Here is a 24,079-nt window from a genome sequence, read left to right as displayed (position 1 = left end):
TACAAGCAAATCACGTTGGACAGAGTCCCTGTCCCACGTGGGGCTCACAGTCTCAATCCCATTTTACACATGAGGTAACTGAGGCACAGAAAAGTGAAGTGACTTGCCCAAGGTTACAAAGCAGACATGTGGTGGAGCAGGGATTAGAACCCTTAACCTTCTGACCCGTAGGCCCGTGCTCTAACCACTATGCCACACTGCTTCCCTCACTGACACCAGTCAGGAAGAGCCTTTCATAATAAACTCTTGGTGGGCAAGAGGACTCCACAGCAGAAAAGAAACAGAACTTGCCAATGATGCCCATACCCCTTCATCTTTAAGTAGAACAGGTCAGCTGGGACACAAACCAGTTAACTTGTTCAACTAGAATGCAAAAGCCTTCCAGGGATACTAGGTGAAAAGGCGCAAGCAGCTAGAAACCCAAGAGCAGCAGTTGAAAGAGAAATAAATTAAGAGGCAATTTTTTATCTGTTGGGCACTTTCATCATCTTTAAAAAGGAAAAAATACATGGGTTGGTTTGGTTTTTTTGATTTTTTTTTTTTTTACAATGCAGTATATAAATCTAGACTCTACATATACAGTATATACAAGGCAAGTATGGATGTGCATGTGAACAGTTATGTGCAACAATGGTTTAATACATTTGCTTCTACTTCCACATGCAGAAATTAAGGATCCATCTTCACCGCAAACCAGTCCCGGGGTGAACCCTTCTATTTGGATCTACCTCGTTCCCTCTCCCGCCAAGTCTAACTGTAAGTCGGATGGGAGAGAGAGTGGGGGAAAAAAAAAAATTAGGAAAAAGTACTTCAGCACTAGGTAGAAAAATGATCGTTCATTTTGAAATAGTGCAAAATACAGTATCGCTGGACAAGATGATAAGACATTCACGTCCTGCTCTCGTGTCAGTTTTTCACAGTCATCCATACCTTTCCATGGGCCTCTCCCATTTGTAGAGCTGTTCACAGAACAAATATTAGGCACAGCTTTTTGTGATGTGATAGTATTACAAGGTTGGCAAAGGAATCTCCATGCATACATGTACTTTACAATCAAAGTTCAGTTCATTTTTATTTATACTTGATTTTTGGAACGAAGACTAGTATTTTGAAAATAAAATACGTTCTCTAAGTGCTTCATACAAGTCAACGTCTCACGTATGGCTTCTAGTTCAAATCGTTCGAACGACTCCACTGCAGCTCATCCTCTGGAGGAGTGAGATGGCATAGTAGGAAATGAAATGGGAAAAAAGTCACTTTAAGAGTGGCATAGATGGAAATAGCAGCTAAAAGGGCCTGATAATAGTAGAGTCTTTCGCTCCCCCCTCCCAGGCCTCTCAGCCAGGCTGGAGGGACGTTCCTTGTCAGGAAATTGTTCGGTTAATATGCAACCCCACGAGAGGCTGTAGATTAGGAACCACACTGCTACAATAGTAAGTAAAATATGGAAAGGGAAATTGGGCACTGGTGTGTGACACCATCATCAGAACGATATTCCCCGAATCCTTCACAGAATCAAAAATGTGAACCGAAGTTAATTCTGAATTTAAAAAGATATTAGACACCTGAGGAATAATTGCCCCGAATGAAGAGGTACAGCGATCCAAAGGGCCAAGGGGTTGGAGGAGTTGCCATTTTACCTGCCATTTTACCCGGGTTCAGGAAGGGATCAACATAGTGGCATTCAAACACAAACAAAGTCAAAATGAAGGGGTGATTGGTCTTCTCTTCCTGGCCTGGTCTGTCATCAAACAAAAACGATAGTCCAGCCACAAGCTCTTCATCTTTGAGAGGAAAAATTCCAAATGCATGGGTTGGTGCTGACAAGGGCAGAGTTGAGCCCGATGGCCCAAAGATCCAATTGAGCTCTCTTCATCCTCTGGACAACTGTATCAGTTGAGTGAATGGGTTCGGGAGCTGCTGCTCTTTCATGGAAAATCCCGCTCCCGCCCCACGACCACCACTAGAAACAGGAGACCACCGGCTCTTCCAAACCTTTTCCACAATGGCTTTATCATGCGGCCGATGGAGGCTCCGCCCTCTGCGTTGGATCGCGTCCGATGGCACATTATTTATCGCGAGAGGTTTCGTGTCCCATTAGAAAAATAAACTTCGGAGTTTTGTTACAGGTAATACTGGCACAAAGGAAAATCTAAGTTCCTAGGGATTTGAGTCAGCTTGCTTGGCAGTTATAAGTCAGGATCTTCGGTTCCTTCTTTTCACCCGGTAAAAAAGCGATCTCATCTTCCTAGGCTAATGTGCAAAATTTTTTTCCATAGTCCAGACTATCCCATAAAAGTCCCTTTATATATATATATATATGTATATATATACACACATACATACACAAATGCACATATATTTATATATAGATATTTTGCATTCCAGTCTCAACTAGTTCCAAGGAGAACACTGACCAATTCATCTTCTGTGGTCCGGTAATACTGGATGGTTTTTGATGTTACTTTTGCCCCATGCCCTAAAGCCTCAGGGCAAATCCCCAGGTCATTCATTCTGCTCTCCACCTCAGAGGGTGATTTTACTGTGTCTGTTGTTCCAGCAGCTACGCTTAGCCGTCCTCGGCAGTGTTAAGCTGGTACGGCTACGGAGTTTCACTTGTTCATCCGTTGGGGTTTTTTTTCGAAGGATGAAGTCGAAGTTCACCTGGCTATTCATGGCATAAAAGACATTTGCTGTGTCCGGAATAACCAACTCTAGAAAAGAGGAATAATGAGGGAACAGGAGGTAAGTTGGGGAACCTTCCAGTAAAATGGTATCGGCTCTTGACTTGATTTGAATTGGGCCTTCAGTCTCGTCGTTCACTTAATTACTATTAGAGAGCATTAACAGCAAGTCAGGTTGGGTATGCATTCATTCAATCGTATGTGTTGCAAAGCACTGTATTAATCTAGACTTAAACCTACCATGGGACAGAGAGTTGCTCACCAAGTAATTCTGGCTGCTCCAGGGGCAAAGATGCCAACTTTGGGATAATAAGAATGAGAATGATAGTTGTGGTATTCGTTAAATTCATTAAGCACTGTACCCACTGGGCTGGGGTAGATACACGATTACCAGGTCCTATATGAGGCTCACAGTCTAAGTAGGAGGGAGAACAGGTATTGAATCCCCATTTTGCAGCTGAGGGAACTGAGGCACAGAGAAGTTAGGTGATTTATCCAAGGTGGACGGGGGGGACCGGCTGGATCCACAGTGCTCCTGCTTGTTTGGAGGCTCTGTCTCCAGCCCGACACTGTGGCATTCTCCAGAGCCTTGGAGCAGCATGGGAGTTTCCAGAAAGGCGCCACAGTGCCACGAAGTAGGAAGTGGCAGCAGGTACCTTAACACGCCTCCCCGGCCCCAGGGAGCCCGGCTTGTGGTCAACCAGCTTTCCCGTGCCCACCTGCAGCTAGTAGGGCTACTGTCTGGTTACTGGTGCCTGATCAGTCAGTGAGCAAAGATGGGATTTGAACCCTTGGCCATTTAACAGTAATATGGACCCAAGGGCCTCTCAACCCTGCAGTGCTGTTTTTAGTAAAAAATGCATCTTCTGTCAATTTAGACAACGGTGCCTGTTCTATCCCTACACACCACTATTACCCTGAGATGGGTCTGTGTCTGCCAAAATCCAGCCTGGGCTTGAGAGCTGATGAAAATTCTCAGGGATCTTTGAGTACCTGAGGTAACATTAAAACTGAAATTAAATGCATTTGAATGGGTTACTAAATCCCCTTGTATAATCCTAGCCGGGATTATAATTCAGGATGACTCAAATCTGCTCAGTGGGGATAAAGTTCCTACTTATTTCAATGGAAAGGACATTGAAGAAGTCATCTCCTTCCCCAGGCGATGACTTGCCCACCCCACCACACCCAAAAGCATAATCCGCCCCCCACCCCTCCTTCCGGCCAAGACTGCCTATGGGGCCGGGATGCAATTTCCTCCGGCCACATCTCTGAGACCTTTTTCCCTACTGGAGTAAACTCAATCTGGGCAGGGAACATGTCTACCAACTCTGTTTTATTCTTACATTGTACTCTCCTAAGGGCTTAATACAGTGCTCTGCACACAGTAAGTGCTCAGTAAATACCCCTGATTGGTTATCAATCGAAAGCAATGCTAAGGTCTACTTTGAGCTACTCACAGTTTCATTCTTCCAAAGTATTTCCACATTTGCTCTCTCTCACTTTAACTCACTTTAGCTGTACCTCATAGGGAAGAGCAAGCATTATCACCTCCACTTTGTGGAAGAAAAAAACCGAGGCCCAAAGACATTAAGGGACTTGCCTGAGGCCACAGAGCAGGTCAGTGGAAAAGTTGGGGTTCAAATCTAAGTTTCCTGCCTCTCAGGCCTGGGCTCTTTTTCCTCCTTGCCCCCACAGAAAACTGGTATTGTATCTCTTTCCAATCTCTTAGATTAGCCTAGTCGGTGTACGCACTTCAAGAAGCTGAACCTTACCTTTCTCCTCAGAGATGACTTGAACCAACTCATAATCCTCAACTGGTTCTGAGTCCAGATTGTGCTTCAGCATCGCTCTCTGGATAACAGCTGGAGTCTTGTCTTGACTTGTCAACTGGAAAGACAGTCAGTTTCAAGAGAGGTCAAGCGGTGAGCTTCCTGGATTGATTTTTTTAACGGTATTTGTTAAGCATTTACTATATGGCAGGCACTGTACTAAGCGCTAGGATGGATATAAAATAATCAGATTGGACATAGCCCCTCTCCCACATAGAACTTCCACTCTAAATCCCCATTTTACAGCTGAGGTAACTGTAAATCCCACAGTCACACAGCAGACATATAGCAGACCTGGGATTAGAACCCAGATCCTTCTGACTCCCAGGCTCATGCTCTATCCATTAGGCAATGCCACTACTACTTCTGGAATGACCCAAACAATTCACCTCTGGGCTTTGATGGAATTGCATGATAGCCTTGGGATGAATCTCTATTTGGACTGAAATCAAGAGCCCTAAGGTGCCTTCTGAACTGGGCTGTCCTGTGAATTCAGTCTCTGAGAGTTAATTGGGGAAAAGGGTAGAGGAGACCTTCACCATAAACACTCTGTTTACTCGAGGGAAACATCGGTGTTAAACAGGACTTTGAGTCTTTTTTATGAAATTTAATATATGTCTCATGAAACAGACTACCAGAGTAACCAGCACAAAATCCAATGCCCCTATTACAACTATCTTTTGAAGATCTCAAAACTCCTTACAATGAGTCGAAGTACATCAAAGATATATGGATCCCCAGCAAGCACCTGGTTTGGCTCTCCATCAATAACTAACGCAGCGAAAACGGACGGAGGGCTGTGCAGTCTTTTCTGAAAGGTCCCTGAGCATGAAAGCTACAAGACCTATTCTAGTGTCTTATCGTCCAGGCAGAAGGTCTTCCCTGTGCAGATGAAATCTCTCTGGCTTGCATTTCATTTGAAAAGCAGCATGGGGTGGTAGATAGAGTACGGGGCTGGGAGTCAGAAGGTCATGGGTTCTAATCCAGCTCCGTCACTTATCTGCTGTGTGACTGTGGGCAAGTCACTTCACTTCTCTGTGCCTCAGTTACCTCACCTGTAAAATGGGGATTGAGACTGTGAGCCCCACATGGTACAGGGACTGTTTCCAGCCCGATTTGCTTGAACTCTCCCCAGCGCTTAGTACAGTGCCTGGCACACAGTAAGCGCTTAAGTGATAATAATTATGGTACTTGTTAATTCACTCTCCTCATGTCTGGCCTTCAGTGGATGAGAGGAGAAAAGCATGTCAGAAATTACACTTGATGACAATTACTAAAGTCATGTGTAGACCATTTCTTCTCTAGGCAAAACCATCTAATTACCTTTAACCTTTCTGCACAAGATCTACCTTGCAACTCTTTAGTTATTTTTCACCCTCATCTCTGGCCTCTTTTCAGTTGGATTACAACACTTTTAAAATGGCATGCCCAAAATGGGCACAGTTCTCTGAAATGAGTCTGGTCAAGGAAGCACCTCCTAATTGTTGTATTGTACTTTCCCAAGTGCTTAGTTCAGTGCTCTGCACATAGTCAGAGCTCAACAAATACCAATGATTGATTGAGTATCTTGCAATACTTGCACTGTCATATTCCTGATGATTCATTTATTGGACTTTTTTTTTTTTAACTAAAGTAACTTCATTGCTGACGCCTTAGCTGTGGTCAACACTGATTTACAGAGCTTTTTTTTTTTTAAACTATTCTGAGCCTAGCCAGTCTTGCTTCATCCTGTATTCATTACCCCTCCTTAAGTGTCTTATCTTCCTTCCTACTGAACTTCATCCTTTTTTTAAATTTATCATTTTTCCAAATTGGCTAACACCTTGAATTTGATTCTGACCTTCAGAAAAGTCTGCAGTCCTGCCTCTCTCTCTCTCTATGTACAATATGTATTTATAAAATAATATTGGTTAAGAACTTTCTAAGTCCCAGCCACTGTACTAAGCGCTGGGGAAAACACAAATTAATCTGATTGGAAGTAGTCCATGTCCCTCATGGGGCTCAGTCTTAATGCCCATTTTACAGATGAGGTAACTGAGGCACAGAGAAGTTAAGTGTCTTGCCCAAGGTCACACAGCAGAACTTGGATGAGCTGGCATTAGAACCTAGGTCTTTTCCCCTAGGAAAGTGCTCTCCCACTGGGCTACCCTGCTTCTCCATAATTATTCATTTAGAAGGCTTAGGCAATGAATGGTATATTCATATATTTACACACGCATACATCTAATACATTGATATCAATATACTCATTCAATCGTATTTCGATAATTTAGCAGCAAAAGACTGTTTAGGTATGTACACAAAAATACTCTCTTTCTTTTTCAAATTACCTCTAGGAACAGGGCGAAGTACCTACCACGATACTTTTGTACATGTTTCCATTGTTATCTTCTACACTGATTCGGATTATGCAGGTGTCTTCATTTTGTTGGTTGTAAACAGGAGGCAGCACTGTCGAGGTAATGGATGTGGCAGATATGGAGCGTTTGTGGATTTTGGGATTGTTGTTGAAGGCTGTTGCTGGGGAGAGGGGGTTGACTACGGATGACACCCCTGAGGAAGTAGTGTCCATGGAATGGATGGAAGAACAAGATGAGGAAGATTCCGACAGCTGGCAAAGGAAACCACACATTAAAGAAAATACAACCATTAGAAAGCTGGCCTCCCACTTTTCGTTACCCTGTAGTGAAGAGTGGGAAGCACACACACAACCACACACACACCCACACACTTAGTACAATGCTCTGCACATAAGCACTCAAATACCATTGATTGACAGATTAAAAGCCAAGTTTTTATTATTAATAATAGTAATAATGATATTTGTTAAGCACTTACAATGTGCCAAGCACTGTTCTGAGCACTGGGATAGATACAGGATGAACAGGTTGTCCCACATAGGGCTCACACAGACTTAATCCCCATTTTACAGATGAGGTAACTGAAGCACAGAGAAGTTAAGTGACCGGCCCAAAGTCACACAGCTGATAAGTGGCGGAGCGGGGATTAGAACCCATGACCTCCGACTCCCAAGCCCGTGGTCTTAACCCTAAGCCTCACTGCTTCCCTTCCATGTCCCCTTCCTGCATATTTATATCACCTTACCCTTTTCCCCCTCAGCCTGTATATTTTTCCTCCCCAGTAAAGGCATCCTCACGTTTAGATTGTGGCTGATTAGTTTAGTTTTGCCTACTTGCTCTCCTCCGTCCACTTCCTTCCAACCGGCAGGTTTATCACGGCTCTTCAGGAGCAAAGCCAGCAGATGGCAGCCGATACCCTGGTCCAAATGAAGTGGTGCCAGACTTCCAGCAGCCCAAACAGAAGTAGTTTGGGATTTTGAAGACAGGAATTTTAAACATTGGAAAATGTATAGCTTATGTCGGCTCCAGAGCACACCCGTCTCCATTTTACCCTGCTAACCTTCTTTATGGTGCCGACTTTGGGGCTGTGAGTGGGTGGGAAGGGGCAACGGGGAGAAAATGAAAAGAATTCTAAGATGCCATGGGGTGAAGGCGAAGGTTTGAACAGAGGGGTCTTGGGTTGTTATTTGCTCACCTAGAAAGGTCACTGGGGAGGACTGGCACACTCCCTTTTTTTCCAATGAAGAAAAGGTCAGTTACCTTATTGTGGAATCTGACGATATATATATATTACTAACAGATCTGAATTCTTCAACTATAATTGATAGACTGCACAATTCAGGGTAACTTTGTAAAAGTAGGGAATCACGTCTTACTTTACGAGCCAATCCCCCTTGATAATATTGTTCCTATAAGAAAAATGGTTTGGCCTTAAAATATTTTGATTCGGGATACGATTTTCAGGAACCAATCGTCCTAAATCAAAGGACTGTCTGTATGTTGTTACAGTATTTGTTAAGTGCTTATTTTGTGTCAAACATTGTTCTAAGCGCTAGGGTGGAAACAAGTGAATTAGGTTGGACATAGTACCTGTCCCACATGGTCCCTCCTAAGTAGGAGGGAGAATAGGAAAACAGAGGTGCAGAAATTAAGTGACTTGTCCAAGGTTACACAGCAAGCAACTGGCAAAGCTGGAATTAGAACCCAAGTCTAGAACCTCTGACTCCCAGGCCCATGCTCTTTCCATTAGGCCATGCTACTTCTAATTTATTAATTTAAGAGGAGCTGGGAAACTCACAGGACCTGGAGTTTAAGGAGATCTCTAAAAGTTCTCTCACTATAGATGCACGCACGCGCGCACACACACTCACAAGTGGGACAGACAAGTTGACTCCCCCAACCCCTTTCCCTCTACCTATTTCTTAATACAGACAGCTGAAAATATGAAGCTGTGCATTAAATAAAATGCACATTAGAAAGTTGGCCACCCCCTTGTGAAGAGGAGTGGCAAAAACACACCCATACACATGCACACATCCTCCCCACCACCACCTGGGGCTTCTTCCCCCTTCCACACCTCTCTCTTGTATATTTCACCTCACCCCTTTCCACCTCAGCCAGAGCAAGGTAGGTGGAATAAGTAGATAAGCATGAAGGCAAAGAAAACTGAATTATCCAAAGGAACAAGGCTAGTTTTGATAATCAAAGGTTTGAAAAACTAAACATAGTTGGATAAGGCTATTTTGGAATAGTACTGTTCTAATTCTGTTTGTTTACTGGATTTATTTTTTGGGGGCATCAACTTAGCCTCAATCCACCAATATGCAGCTTTCCAAGTGTGTATATATAAGTAATATATTCAAACTCTCTCATGTGTACACACGTGCGCGCGCACACACACACACACACACACACACACGTGTGGGGGCACACATATACAGAGATAGTGAATCATCACTTATTCATTCCACTCTTGGACTTGGGGATTATTCTTGCGAGAGGATGTCGGGAGTTGCTTTAGTCCCCAAGTCCCTTATCCTTATCACCGGGACCCTTCAGTTGTGAAACCAACAGTTTGACCCTTGTCTACCGCTGATCTTCTGTTTCTCATCCAGCAAGACTGGAATGCTACTACAGCAGACCTCCTCTGACAAGCCTCCCAGCTCCTCCCCCTTGGGTGATTGCAAATACGGGTATGTGGCAACATTTCAGAGGCGAGATGAAGAAACAACTTTGCCCACTGCTGTTTGACTGAAGCAAAAAACCTCTATGGGTTTCACATTGACCTTTTTTCACATCCCTTGTCTCTCTCCTTGAAGCCTCAATTTTTTTTTCGAACGCCTTGACTGGGCTAAATGGAACTGAAAACCAGTCACTCCTCCCCTGAAGAAGCAACATGACCCGGATAAAGTCTGGGCCTGGGAGTCAGAAGGACCTGGGTTCTCATGCCGGCTCTGCCACTTGTCTGTTGGGTGACCCTGGGCAAGTCCTTAACTTCTCTGTGCCTTGTTACCTCATCTGTAAAATGGGAATTAAGACTGGGAGCCCCATGTGGGACGGACTATGTCCAACCTGATTACAGAACAGCGCCTGGCACATAGTAAGCACTTAACAAATAGCATTAAAAAAAATATAGCCTCCCGGCTGTTTCGGAACCTCTGGTTATCTGACGGGAGAGGTGCCAGGACCTACCTTTTTCTGAGGTTCATCAGGAGTATCCACGGGAGTGCTGCAGCTCTCCTCAGGCTCCGAATGGTTGGACTCGCAGGACGACACGCTGACCGAGTCCATGCTCTCTCCGGAGCTCCCTGTTGGCGTGGACTTGGGCTGCTCTTTGGTGGGGGTGCTGCTGGCGATCAGATCTGAGCCCAGGAACAGTCTGGGGGCACAACACATCAGAGGCAGCTTATTCAGCTGGCACAGAAGGGGGCATTTTGAGGTCGCTGAGTTTTAAGTCCCTGTTAATTAGTGTTCTTACTCTCTGCAAATCTCTCCACACTCCAGTTCATAATTCACACTGCTGCCTGGATCATTTTTCTACAAAAACATTCAGTCCATGTTTCTCCACTCTTCAAGAACCTCCAGTGGCTGTCCATCCACCTCATCATCAAACAGTAGGCTTTAAAGCATACAATCACCTTAATAATAATGACAACAGTAATGATAATCATGGTAATTAAGTGCTTACTGTGTGTCAAACACTATTTTAAGTGCTGGGGTAGATCCACCCCAGGTTGACCCACGTGAGGCTCACAGTCTTAATCCCCATTTGACAGATGAGGTAACTGAGGCACAGATAAGTTATGTGGCTTACCCAAAGTCACACAGCAGACAAGTGGTTGGGCCAGGATTAGAACCCAAGTCCTCTGACTCCCAAGACCATGCTCCTTCCACTTAGCCACGCTGCTTCTCAGCCACCTTGCCCCAATCTACCTGACATTCCTACTTTCCTACTATAATGGAGACCACACACTTTGCCAACCTACTCTCTGTACCTCGATCACAACTATCTCACTGCTGCCCTCTCGCCCACACTCTGCTCCTGGCCTGGAATGCCCGCCCTCTTCATATCTGACAGACGATCACTCGCCCTGCTTCAAAGACTTATTAAAAGCACATCTTTTCCACAAGGCCTTCCCTGACTAAACCCTCATTTCCTCTACTCCCACTCCCTTCTGCACCACCCTCACACTTGGATTTGCATCCTTTCTCACCCCTCCCTCAGCCCCACAGCCTTATCTACAAGTCCGTAATTTATGTATTTATATCAATGTCAGTCAGTCCTATTTGTTGAGCGCTTCTGTGTGCAGAGCACTGTACTAAATGCTTGGGAGAGTACAATATAACAATAAACACAATGCCCGCAATGAGCTTACAGTCTAGAGGGAGGAATGTCTGTATCTCCCTCTAAGACTGTAAGTTCACTGTGGGCAGGGAACAGGTCTACCGGATCCTTGGTCGATGGTGACACCAGCTGTCCTTCTTCCTGGAGACGGTGAGAGGACAGAACCCGGGAAACCCGAGCCACCATCAGCCTCCTGGGCCAACCACAAGTTAGGCTGGGGGGAACAGATCCTCTCCACCCCTACCCCCACCAGAACTTCAACTAGCAACTTTTTGTGGCAGGACAATAAACCCTAACCTAAAGAGGCTGGCTGCCGAGTAACCCTTAACTACTTGGATACTCACCCCAGCCCCTCAGCACTTATCAATCAATGGAATTGTAAATATTTAAAGGTAAACTGTATGAATATATTGATGCTCAAAATATCCCCGATCTGTAATTTATTTCATTTTAATATCTGTCCCCCCTATAGTCTGCAAGCTCTTTGTGGGCAAGGATCATGTCTACCAGCTCTGTTATACTGTACTCTGCCAAGCTCTTAGTTCAGTATTGTGCACATAGCAAGCACTCAATAAATTACATCTATTGCCTGGATGAGTGACTCTCCCCATCTCTTCTTTTAAAAGAGAACATTTTTCTCTACCTAGCTACCTAGATAGACTGTGGGTACCTTACAAGAGGAGGGAGCCACTTTAGGCAAAGTACATGACACCAGCAAAGCAAACCACTGCTGACCTTCAGATGCAGGGCCCAAGGAAAATCAAATTGGGCCTAAAACAGATGCTGCAAGATGGTATGAAATTTAATTCAAATTAAAAACATCACAAGTTTCTAACAAGTTAGTGAGGCTGTGCCACAAGAGGCTCTCCCAAGCACTTAGTAGAGTGCTCTCCACAGAGTAAGAGCTCAATAAATACCACTGATCAACTGAAGAGGCATCATGCCTAAGACTCTTAATTCCTTAGTTCTGGCAAACTCCCAGAAAGTGATGTTGTTACATTGTATGCACTGAAGAACCCCCCAATACCATAATGGGAAGTGCCAGAACTGCTTCCTGGAGAACTGGACCGCCCTCTCGCCCTGATCCCGGCAGGGAATTCTAATACGCTGGGTCTGGCCTCAGGCCCCACTGACAGAGTAGCCTACAAAGGTCAAATATCAGTTCAGCTCCCAAACCAACAGACCAGTCTGTGTGAAGGGAAGCCCTGGCATATGATAGAACGGGACTGACTCGATCAAGAACTGGCGGATGAATGTTGGGAAATGGGGAGAGAGACGGAGAGGGATGAAATGGGTAGGAATCTGTGGAGGTGAGTGGAAACACCAGAGATGACTACCCATTTGGGTATGGGCAAAAGCTGAAGACTGACCGAGAGGTGAAAACAGTGAACCCAAAGGGTCAACTCTTCATCAGCAGCCCCAGGGTGAGGACCCCCTCTAGAAGATCCCCCCAGCTCCCCAAACTCCAAGGAACTGGGTTGGTCGATGGCTTGCCAATTGTCCGAGAGTCCAATTCAGATCAAGCCCCTCCACCACCTCTCTTCAAAAGCCACCCCTGTGCCTGCTAGAGGGGATCAGAACCACAAGGAATACCAGAATCACCTTTGTTTCCTCTGAAACCTTAGGATCAGGAATGACCTAATGACCTAGGCCCCAGAGGTCATGGCTGAATCTTATACTCGGGGATTGGGGCTAACCAATATGAGCTTGGGCTTCTTTTCTTAGGGGTCACAGAGGAGCCCGACCATCCACTAGAACTTCAATTCCATCAGTCGCCTCAGTTCCCGGTCAGGGCCATCGGCATGATCTGCATTCCTTGGCCACGCACCCTCATCATGACAAAGTGCAAAAGTCTTCCCCGGAGCCAGATTCCCTTTGTGCTGATTATATCTTTTCGGCTGATAGCGCTGGGCAGGCCCCACAGGGAAATCTCGGGCCGCTCCCACGATCAGAGTGTTGATTTGCAAAACATAGAGTAGCTGGGCGGCTGCAGGCAAAGTCCATTAATCTCACCACACTGCCTTAATTTACCAATCACTCTGTAGAGGATAGAAATAACGGGCGGCTGCAGGCAAAGTCCATTAATCTCACCACACTGCCCTAATTTACCAATCACTCTGCAGAGAATAGAAATAACTAAAACTAAACAGCATACTTAGGACAGATCAGGTCCGAGGAAGCCCCATGGATGAAGGAGGAGGTTAGGGTAGGCAGCAGATGCCACCTCCAAACTCTTCCCACCACATCACATGTTCAATCCAGTCCTCAAGTCGACCGGGAGGAGTCACCTGATTTCTAAGGCTGCCGGCACATTCTGCTACTAAGGGTCTTGGCCTTCTTGACCTGCATGGCAATGTTGGTCTGAAGCCCTCAAGACAAAACCCATACAAATGACAGTGTCTACTGACAGAACTCATACCTACATCTCATCCTGGTCTCTCTAGGGTGGATGTGACTTCTCTTGGTCAAGTGGAAAAATACAGTCACTAGGAGGTTCTGGTAAGACGATCAATCCATCTGTCATATTTACCGAGCACTTATTGTGTGCAGAGCATTGTACTAAGTGCTTGGAAGAGTACAATACAACAGAGTTGGTAGAGTTTTAAAAACAGAAAAGAATGTCCCTAGTCAAGCCTTAAAAGCACTTGGGGCCTACAGAAATGTAAACTTAATGAATCCATATTTGTAATATTTTGGGGGGCTTGCCAGCCCCATCACTTGTACTCACAGGCTGAGTCTCTTCACCATGCTTTTCCTAGGCTTCGGGGAGGTGGCCGTGGTGTCTGCAGCAGCTTCAATCTCACAAGAGAGGGCATAGCTGTGGAACAGGAAGAAGCTTCGATTTAGCAATCTTGGGATTATAACAACTATTTACCTGGAAATGGAGGAAGCAAGTCTAAACTGGATATGTTTCTAGAAAGAAAAAATTCTGGCATATCTAGATGAAGAAGAACCAATGTCCAGTCCCCCCAAAATGCCATATGCCCTGGAGGAAACCACATCTGAAAATTTTGGCAGGGTCTGAGGTATTCACGTACTATTGGATTGTCATCGTGCGCTAACTGTTTGAACGCCACAGGATGTGGAAAACGGACACCTGAGTCAAAACCATCAGCAGCTCCCACAGACAAAGCTGTCAAGTAGACTGATCATTTTCATTCATTCAATTGTATTTATTGAGTGCTTACTGTATGCAGAGCACTGTACTAAGTGCTTAGATCATTTAGACCATAAGGCCATTCCACAGGTCAACTGCTTGTCACCCATATTTCTGGGTCCATTTTCTGCAGAAAGAGGATTTTCCATGGGTTTCTGTGCTGGTGATCAGGTAGACCAGGAATGGGTTCCTGAAACTTGAAGTTAATCCATAGTTACCCAGGGGTCTAACCACGAGGGAAGGTACCACTGTCTTGCTAAGTCTTGACCTGGAAGAATATTGGCTGCATGGAGAGCAGAGAGCAGTGAAGGCAGCAATGAAAGTAAGGGTTTTGCTGGTGGGGAGCAATGTCTGTTGAAGGGCAATGCCCAGAGAAGGGACTCATGGGAAGGCCCGTAGGGGAAGGTGCCCAGCCAGCCTGGGCCCTGCTGTGGAAGGGAGCTGACATATTTTGGGTCACTGTCCGTCCCAATCTGCCCCTAAAATTAGAACTGAGTGCTTCCTAGCCATTTCCCAATTCTCTGGAAACACTGTAATTCTGGGATGAGATAGGTCATGCTACGTTATGAATACTGAGATTTACCTGGGTGGTTGTCATGCTTTTTCACTGCAAGAAGGGTGGCAGTTTATATCTGGGAGCACTGGCTTTCAGAAATAATTGGACATTTTTTTTTAATGATGCAAAAATGCAGAGTCAACAGAAAGAAGTCCTGAGCTTTAGACAGAAACAGGCTAACACTACCACAATCTCAAATGCATTTCTTCCATTCAAATTCATTCAAGTCTGCAGCAGGGGTGGCTGAATTTATTTGGTTACTGGGAGGGAAAGAGTGGATGTACTAGCGGGCTTGGTAGGTTGCTCACTGTGGGCACTTTACAAACAAATGCACCCACACATCCTCTCAAATCAGGCCAAGGGATAAAATCCCCATTCAAATATTATTTATTCCAAAATTAAGACTTGGCCATAGAGGGTATAATACATAAGGCAAAAAAAGGAAGTAAAAGTAACTTCCAGATTTTTAACATGGTGTCTCCAATCATTAAAATAGTCTTGATGTCTTGGTTCAGAGCGGTAGAGCCAAACCTTAAACCAAACTCTAAATATGTGATAGATTATGTTTTTGGGGGTTGTGGAGGAGGAGGGAGGGAGGAAGGTAGGGGAAGGGAAAGAGAGAGAGAAAGAGAGAGAGAGGAGAGGAAGAGAGAGGGAGGAGGGAGTGAAAGCTAAAGGTAACTTCAGGGGAAACAAAATTCACACAAATTTGATGGGAATGTGGAGAACGTTTCTACTTTCCATGTGCTGTGTGGCTTTTGCTCCATAAGAGCTTCTGTGTCACCCAGAATCCCCTTTCCCAAAAGTTGGCTGGAGGCTGTTCCTACACAGGCCAGCCCTACCTCTCCTCCTCGGTTAACTGCCGTTGGTTCCGGAACCACTGGATGAATTTTTGGTCTGAAGTCATGCAATAGCTGTTGCAGGCCGATTGCAAGAGCTTGATTTGAGCAATCACTTCAAACTCCTAAAAAAAAAAGGAGAGATTCCAAAGGCCAATTAAATATCAACCTATTCAACTCCCCTTCTCTCTCCTGCCCCTTCATGCCTTCTCCATACTGCCTATTCCCCAACATAAGAAATGCTTCCTTAACTATGGCAGTACTAATTAGTTTTAAAAACGCTTAGGCCTTGACTGTAAATTAATTCTAAGAAAAATCCAGCAACAAAATTATTCCCTCTATGCCCCTCCTCAAAGCAACTCTTGTCCTTATTGCTGCCTCAAAATAACTTCCATTTTTCTTTGCCCAGCTCCATTTTCCTGCCTGGATTTAAAGAATGACCTTTGGGTGGGGTATTACCTGGTAATGGCAATCAACTGGAAAAGCCAGAAGCTCCTAAAAAACTCTCCCTCTCTCTTTCTCTTCCCCCCACCTCCAACCAGTTTCAGGAGTTTCAAAGAAACCCACAACTTCCTGGCAAAGGCAGGGAATAGCTTGTAAATACAAAAGAGATTTTGAAAAATTGGGTGTCTGGTCATATAGTCTAGTTCCTCATAAACTAGAATGTTTCAGATTCCTTGAAATTGCAGCAGCTCACAAAGGTTTGGCTTTCAGGCTGTGTTAAAAAGATTCTCATTTTTCCAGATACTTTACTTAGACTCAAAAACTAATTGGGACAGAAGGATCTGCTGTAGATTTTATGACAAATTTTGCCAACCAAAAGCCCAGGGACAGTGAACTAGGATAAAGTGATAGGCAAAGTCTATTACCCTCACTGAATGGATGGAGAATCTGGACAATTCTTCTACATCCACACCATCTGGCACTGAAGCCAACCTATAATCCCAGGATCCCGACACCCTGAACAATGTGGCTGCAATCTCTAGCCCACACTGTCTCTCAACTGAACACTTTCCATGTGGTAGATGATGTCAGGACACTGCTTTAAAAAAAAAAAAGCCCTTCTGGCCATAAGGATGCCATGGGAAACATCTGTCTTAACTTTGATCACACTCCAGGTGAGGACGTCTTTGTGCAGAGACCCTTATTTACTGGAACCTGGATGAAAGGAGGTAACTTGGTTTCCCACTGGCCTACCTGAGGACATGCTCTCTGCCCCCAAACAAGGCCAAAGTGGGGGCCAGCTAGGTACCTGGAAGTGACCAATTCTGAGGTTCTGAATGGCTGCTTTTGAAGTCCTTGTCTTAGAGAGACCCCCAAAGAGGGACTTGAGTTTGCCATGCATTTTGCCTATTAAAAGGCTTTCCTCTGACAGGCTGAACGACAGCATATAGCAGCGGCAGCCGCCAATTCTCAAAGATTCATCTGATTGCTGTCACTCCAGTCTAAACCACATTGTTCTGAAAACAAGGTTTGAAGACTATGCTACACTCCCACCTCCCATCTTGCATCTCAGAATCAGTGTTGAAGATATGTTCCCAATGGTTTGCCTTCCACTGCCCCTCCTCTGCCATCTGCCCTCCTGGACCCTTTTAATGCTCTTGAGGTTATATGCATCCTCCACGGGTTTTATTTTCTAAAGGTCTCTCAGCTCCTGCAGTACTCAGGCTCAGTTTGATCTGGCAGCTCTGTGTTTGTGGTATTCAAAGCTTATTTCGGTCTTTGGAGGTCTCACTTGCTGAGAGTTCAAAGCCCAGAGCGGAGATGCAATGAGCTATGAGGTCCAAAATAAGCCCAGAGTGGTTTATTTGATGCAAAATAGCACCGGCACAGGAGTTTGGGGCTTTTTTTGGTCTGTGCAGCTTCAAGCCACTGCTGCTGTGGCCATCTGTGTTGCTGACTCTTAGAGGAAGAGGACCCAAGGAGAAGGGCATGTTATGGGAAAATGAGAGCATGCATATATGTGTGTGTATATACGCGTGCGCAAACACACACACACACACAAATGTGAGAGAGAGGCTGAATGCGAATGAGTGAACAAGTGTGAGAGAGGAAGCAAGAAGTGAGACTTGGTGGGTCCATTTATTCTCCTTGAAGCATCTGACTTTGTGGGGAGAGGTGTTGTGTCCAGCCCAGAGCCAGTTTGGCTTTAGAGCTGCACGGTTTATAAATGCAGCTGCTTCCACATCCGGGGCTGTGGGGGAGGTTGAATGATTTCAAGAATGCTTGATCTCCATCACTGGGCTCACAGGGGAGATAGACGTGTCTACTGAATACATGCACAAAAGAGAAAATAGGGCAGGCACACACACCACCTCTGGGTGTGTTGAATCAAGAGGACGTTATTTTCCTCCCTCAAAGTCCCCCAAGATGCAGCACTTTCCTTTCTCCCTCTGCGTTCTCTCACACTCAAGTGAATGTTCCTTAAAACTGTTCCTTAAAAATGTTCTCTCTCAACTTGGGGGTATCATCTCTAATTCCCAAAAGAGCCATAACACAGCTAGTGAGAGGAAGATTTCTATGTTAAACTATTTATAGGTTCCCCTCTCCCTCCCAATCTGCCAAAACTTTGATTTAAGTAAAATGGAAATCCAAAGACCGGACTTACCCGCCTCCTTTTCTCAAAGTTTATCAACCCTCCCTGAAAAAGGCAAGAAAAATGGTGGTCAGTGAGGCAGCTGGGAAACAACATTGCAAATCACTCCAGATCAGGTAAAGAGCAGGAAAAATCCAAGAAGAGATAAAGCCTCAATGACTACGGAGGGTCCATGGTGGGCCTCGCTGCATCAGTGGTGTCTCTTAGTGCTGTCTCTTAAAGAACCTGGGCCTTAGAGTCAGAGGACTTAGGTTCTAATCCTGTCTCTGCCACTTGCCTGCTGTGTGACCTTGAGCAAATCACTTCACTTCTCTTTGCCTCAGTTTCCTCATCTGCCCTCAGTTTCAATCCCTGCCCTCCCTCCTACTTAGACTGTGAACCCCAATGTGGTGCAGGGACTGTGTCCAACATAATCACCTTGTATCTAGCTCAATGCTTAGAACAGTCCTTGACACGCAGTAAGTGCTTAACAAATACCAGAATTATTATAGTTGTTATGATGGGTGGAAATTAATTTGAAAGATTCCCACGTATCCCTAGAAGACACTAATTTGGAATGTATTAGAAAGGTTCTCATGAGGGAAACTGTTAGACTGGCTGGGTAAGGAAGAAGAGGAAGCTGAAGGTGATGATTTCATTTCATCAATTTAGCTGGGAATTAAAAAATAATCTTAGCGAGTCTGTCTTCGGTAAGAGTAATGGTATTCACTGAATACCTGCAAGGGGTGATGCACTGTGCTAAGCGCTCAATGCTGAGCACTCATATTAGACTTTCCTGAAGCCAGCTGGACCAAGGCAATTACGCTCTCAGTGGTAATCTAAGGGGAAATGTATTTTTACAACAAAGTCAAGTTTCAGTTTCAATTCCTTGTACCCTTAGATCAGTATAATTCCTATTTGCAGAGGCTGACAATTTTACCCTTTAAAACTCTGATCCTACTTTCAAAAGGCCATTAAAATAGGCAGTATGGGAGGCTTCTGTGAGCAGCCAAGGGCAGTAAATCTCAGCTGAAAAGACACAGGCTTAATCAGCATGGTTACAAACACCATGGAAAACCTGGAGGGATCTACAGGCCAATTCTGGCCCTTCTGGTAATAATGAAAGAAAACAAAAGATACATGAAAATGCGGAGCACAGAGGCAGTATGGAAAAGAGAAATTCAGATAGCTCTAAACCTCATTCTGGGCAATAATATAAATGTCCAATAATCAATGGAATTTAGTACAGTGTCTCGGCGCTTAGTACAGTGTCTGGAATATAGCATGCATTTAACAAATGCCATCATTATTATTATTTATTGAGCCTTTACTGTATGCAGAGCAATTGACTGATGGTATTTATGGAACACTTACTATGTGCAGAGCACTGTATTAAGCACTTGGGAGAGTACAAAGCAAAAGAATTAGTAGAGCATGGAACTAAGCTTGTGGTAGAGTACAGTAGACTTGGTAGACTCGATCCCTGCCCTCAAGGAGTTTACAATCTAAAGGGGAGACAGACATTAAAATAAATTACAGCTAGGGTAAGCAACAGTCCTGAGGGGGTAAGGGTGGGGTAAGCATTAAAGTGGTAGAGACCCTAGGGTGTACGTGTTGCAGGAGGGAGAGAGAATAGGGTGATGAGATGAAAAGTTATCCAGGGAAGTTGGGGACAATGGTGTTCTGTGGGATATGAAGGGAGAGAGAATCCCAGGCAGGAAAGAGGGCATGAGTAAGGTGTCGAAAGCAAGAGCGCTAAGATCGAGGTACAGTGACAAGGTTGGGCTTAGAGGAGCAAAGTACTTCAGCTGATTTGCAGCAGGAAAGGAGAGAGGTTAGGCAGGACAGGGAGAGTGAGTGGGTGCCTTGTAGCTGATGGTGAGGAGGTTCTGTGTCTTCCCAACCAACTTTTTAATAAAACTGTTAAAAAGCAGCTGGATTTTCATCTCTTTTTCTTGCTCCTTTCCATCTTTCGATTGAGAGGATTAGTAGTAGCAGTAATAGTGTTCATTACACACTTAATGTGTGCGGAGCACTTAGTGAGCACTGGGGAAGACTGTAAACTCATTGTGGGTAGGGAACATGTCCTCAACTCTGTTGTATTGTACTCTTCCAAGCACTTACTACAGTACAATGTATAGTACATAGGAAGTGCTCAATAAATATCATTGATGATGATGAGAAAGATGAAGGTATTCAGGTGGGAATTAGACATGGACCCTGCAGTAGAAGGGACAAAGAGCAGAGGGGATGGGTCTGAAAGTTTCAAACCTTAACACTGGAATATCTGGGAGTCGGATGGGCTTGTTGAGTGTCAGATTATTGCTTCTGGTCACGGTAGGAAGCTGAGAGACTAGGGCACCCACCTCGATGTAGTCCTGAAGGGCAGTATCCAGCATGGTCAGGTCAGTCAGGAAGGTCCCCAGGTAGGGCACGGTCCCCTGCATCACTCCCTGAAAAGCAAGCACAGTGGAACCAACTTTATTGCCATGGAAAGGTTTTGCATTTCCACAGCAAGAAAAACACTAGGACGTGATCATGAAAGACTAGAACGTAATGTACGCTAGCTGGGTATCAAAATCCTTTGTGGAAGAGGAATGGGAAGGTTACTAATGGAGGAGGATACACTCTACCTCCATTTCACCAAAGCCTCATTGAATCGGGGGAGGAAGAAGCCATAGTGAGCTCAAAGAGAATGCTTTACAGATAAGACAAAACAAAACCTATCACAGGGGGCTGGTCCTATCAAGGATAAGATGCAGTTCTTTGTGTTGGGCAGTCAAAGGTCATGAAGAACTCCCGAGAGCCCTAAATATGGACTAAGAAATGGACATGCAATCAGTACTGTCTTACTCAAATATGAAGTTAAGCCCAACTCTTGCCCAGCTTCTTCTCCAACAAAGGGTCATTTTTAAGTTGGAAAGTATGGTAACTGACAGCCTTCAATGTGTTTCTTGGCTCAAGTCCACCGTGGTGGGTGCTTCTGAAGTATCTGGGAAATAATGAGCCTCACTGGGCCAAAGGACAATAATCCAGCTGAGTTCCACAGGGCACGCGAGTCATTTAGAGCAAAATGGTTGTGATTTTATTGGGCAACCTGAGATCTCTGCAGGAATTACAGCAGAATTACAGGGAAAAAATTATCCGCCAAGACAGGTGTCCTGCTTGGCACCTGAATGTGAGATTGAGTACAATTCTCAGAACTACTCTGTGGGTTTCACATCACTGACAAATTAATCCTTCAGAAACTTTCAGGTTCTGCAGCTGGCCTTCCCCAAACTGAGCACAAGTTCTCATCCAGAACGATGAAGCATCTGAAATCCTTTTAACAGCTATTTTTAACTTTTCAGGAAACAACAAAATAAATTCAGGACTCTAGGACTCAAGGAAGGTTTTGCGTTCGAGAAGAATTCTGTAGTTCAAAACCAATGAGCCTGATTTACTTCCAAATCTATCTCCCACACTTTTTCCCTTCCCAAAATCTCTTCCGTTTTGAAACCCAAAATGAGAATTTTTCAGGCGAAGACTCCACACATGACTGTACTGCCACATTCCCAACCATCCCCCACCCCCTCCCGCCTCCATTTTTCTCTCTGCTAAAAGGTAGGAGGACAATTAAAAATAAAGTTTGGAATGTAAATTTTCTTTAAAACCTTAACAGGAGGTCATGATTGAGAATTCCCAAGGAATTTAGGAGTTCTGAGGGAAAATTAAGAGTGACCCAGGGGGTTCTGAGAGCAGGGAAAGCTAAGGACAGGAATACTTCTTGCCAGTGACATGTGTCTTACTATAAGGCCAAGTGCTTTGAGGCTCATTTGCTTGAATGGGGAAGAAGAATGGCAGCATACCATGTCCTTCTGCAGTTGGAGTCGCCTTTGAGTCCTTTTCTGGTTTTCTTTTACACTGCTGTCCAAATTGGCAAACTTTGAGGTTCCTTCCTATGGGGGCGAGAATGAGGCGATGATTGAAGGATGGCACGGAAAGAGAGTGGAGAAGAAGGTATGAATTCTCAGAGCCTTTCACATAACCCTTTCACTGCCAGGCAAATTTAAAAAGGTTTAACATTGTTCATTATTATTACTATTATGGCATTAAGTCCTTACTGTTTGTCTAGCCCTGTTCTAAATGCAGGGGTAGATATCAGTTAATCAGGTCAGACATGGTCCCTGTCCCACATGGGGTTCACAGTCCAAGCACGAAAGACAACGGGCTAGTTCATTTACTAATAATAGCAATAATAATAGCAATAACAATGTGGCATTTGTTCAGCACTTTCAATTAGCCAAGCACTGTACTAAGCACTGGGGTAGAGACAAGATAATCAGGTTGGACCCAGTCCTTGTCCCTACCTGGGGTTCACAGACTGAGGGAGAAGGAGAACCCCAATTTACAAATGATGGAATTGAAGCATGGGGAAATTAAATGACTTGCCCAAGATCATACAGAATTAGAACCCGGGTCCACTGACTCCCAGACCCAATCTCTTTCCACTAGGCCACGCTACATCTGCACCCAAGCTGTGTAAGGTGTTACGGCGGGGCAAATGTCAGGTTGAAGGTTGGTTTCAAATTGGCCAGCTTGCCAGATTAACCTGCTTTAAAACCACATGATCACTGGGAGACAAGGCAACATCATGACCTCAGCGGGAGAAAACTGATCTGATCCCCCAGTGCCAAAAAGAAACTCCAGTCTTTCTGATTGGGAATGAAGGTCATGTCTTTATTTCGAGCCGATGTTCTCTCTGCTTGTTTCTTGTCTTTCCTGCACTAATCTTTTTCCCTTGCACACCCCCAACTTCCTGGAACTTCCTCCCCTTTTGTAACCATTCCAAAGACCACTGCTCTCCCCATCTGCAACAACCTTCTGAAATCACATCTCCTTCAGGAGGTCTTCCCCAATTAATTTCTAATCTACCCTGCTTATAACCAATATAATATCCACCTCAGTCCTCTCATGCTTTCTGGGTACTCTCAGATCACCACCACTGAGACATTATGTACACATCTTTATTTTGACCTCAACTGTAACTTTATTGAAGTGTTTCTCCCCACTGTTAGATTGTAAACTCCTTGAGGGCAGGGATCTTATCTAGTCATTTCTACTGAAATCTCCCAAGCACTTAGTACAGTGCTCTCTACAAAACAGACAACTAAATAGATGTTATTAGTCATTGCTTAGGTTTCAAGAGAAGCAGCATGGCCTAATGGAAACATGGCTTTGCTACTTGCTGGCTGTGTGACCTTGGGCAAGTCATTTGCCTTCTCTGGGCTCATTTCTTCATCTGTAAAATGGAGATTAAATACCTGTTCCCCTTGGACCGTGAGCCCCATGTGGAACAGGGACTGGGTCCACCTGATTATCTCCTATCTACCCCAGGGCTTACTACAGTGCTTGGCTTAGTAAGTGCCCAAGAAATACCACAGTTGTTATTATTGCTTCAGTTATCTCAGTAATAAATCTATGAGGTCGCATTCTATGGTAATGATAAGTCTAAAGAAATTCAAGAATACCAGCAGTCTGCCGAGTAAAGTCCAATTTCCTCATTTCCAGCCTAATGTATGACACCTTCCATTTTCACTGATTCCTTACTTTCAAGCTTAGAACTGCCCTGAATCACTTTGATATGGTCATTGTAGAAGGGTCTTGCTTTCCTCCTCTTCCTCACCCCCTACGTTCACTCCTTCTAACGAACAGCAGCAACATATAATTACTAACCTCGAGGGTTTGCTGA

At 44.7% G+C, this 24,079-nt stretch overlaps 1 protein-coding gene across 5 annotated transcripts in view; it reads right to left on the bottom strand.

Annotated features, from left to right (window-relative positions):
* Positions 1–24,079, bottom strand: part of RGL1 (ral guanine nucleotide dissociation stimulator like 1) — a 164,802-nt gene that overhangs the window by 1,202 nt on the left and 139,521 nt on the right. For 4 of the 5 annotated variants that reach the window (XM_029080699.2, XM_029080701.2, XM_029080700.2 and 1 more), the window contains 9 exons: positions 22,197–22,286; positions 20,715–20,801; positions 18,382–18,414; positions 15,777–15,898; positions 13,950–14,039; positions 10,069–10,255; positions 6,873–7,127; positions 4,460–4,574; positions 450–2,714 (listed from right to left, as the gene is read on the bottom strand). In XM_029080699.2, the coding sequence (XP_028936532.1) occupies positions 2,527–2,714; positions 4,460–4,574; positions 6,873–7,127; positions 10,069–10,255; positions 13,950–14,039; positions 15,777–15,898; positions 18,382–18,414; positions 20,715–20,801; positions 22,197–22,286 (1,167 nt within the window). In that variant the 3' untranslated portion in view covers positions 450–2,526. Of the gene's footprint in view, positions 1–449; positions 2,715–4,459; positions 4,575–6,872; positions 7,128–10,068; positions 10,256–13,949; positions 14,040–15,776; positions 15,899–18,381; positions 18,415–20,714; positions 20,802–22,196; positions 22,287–24,079 lie in introns of those variants that run through there. The other variant, XR_003765116.2, reaches the window with a different exon arrangement.

The sequence above is a fragment of the Ornithorhynchus anatinus genome, chromosome 16 (assembly GCF_004115215.2).
Source record: "Ornithorhynchus anatinus isolate Pmale09 chromosome 16, mOrnAna1.pri.v4, whole genome shotgun sequence".
Taxonomy (NCBI): Eukaryota; Metazoa; Chordata; class Mammalia; order Monotremata; family Ornithorhynchidae; genus Ornithorhynchus; species Ornithorhynchus anatinus.
Note: the sequence above shows the minus strand (reverse complement) of the source record. Positions and strands in the feature narration are given on the sequence as shown.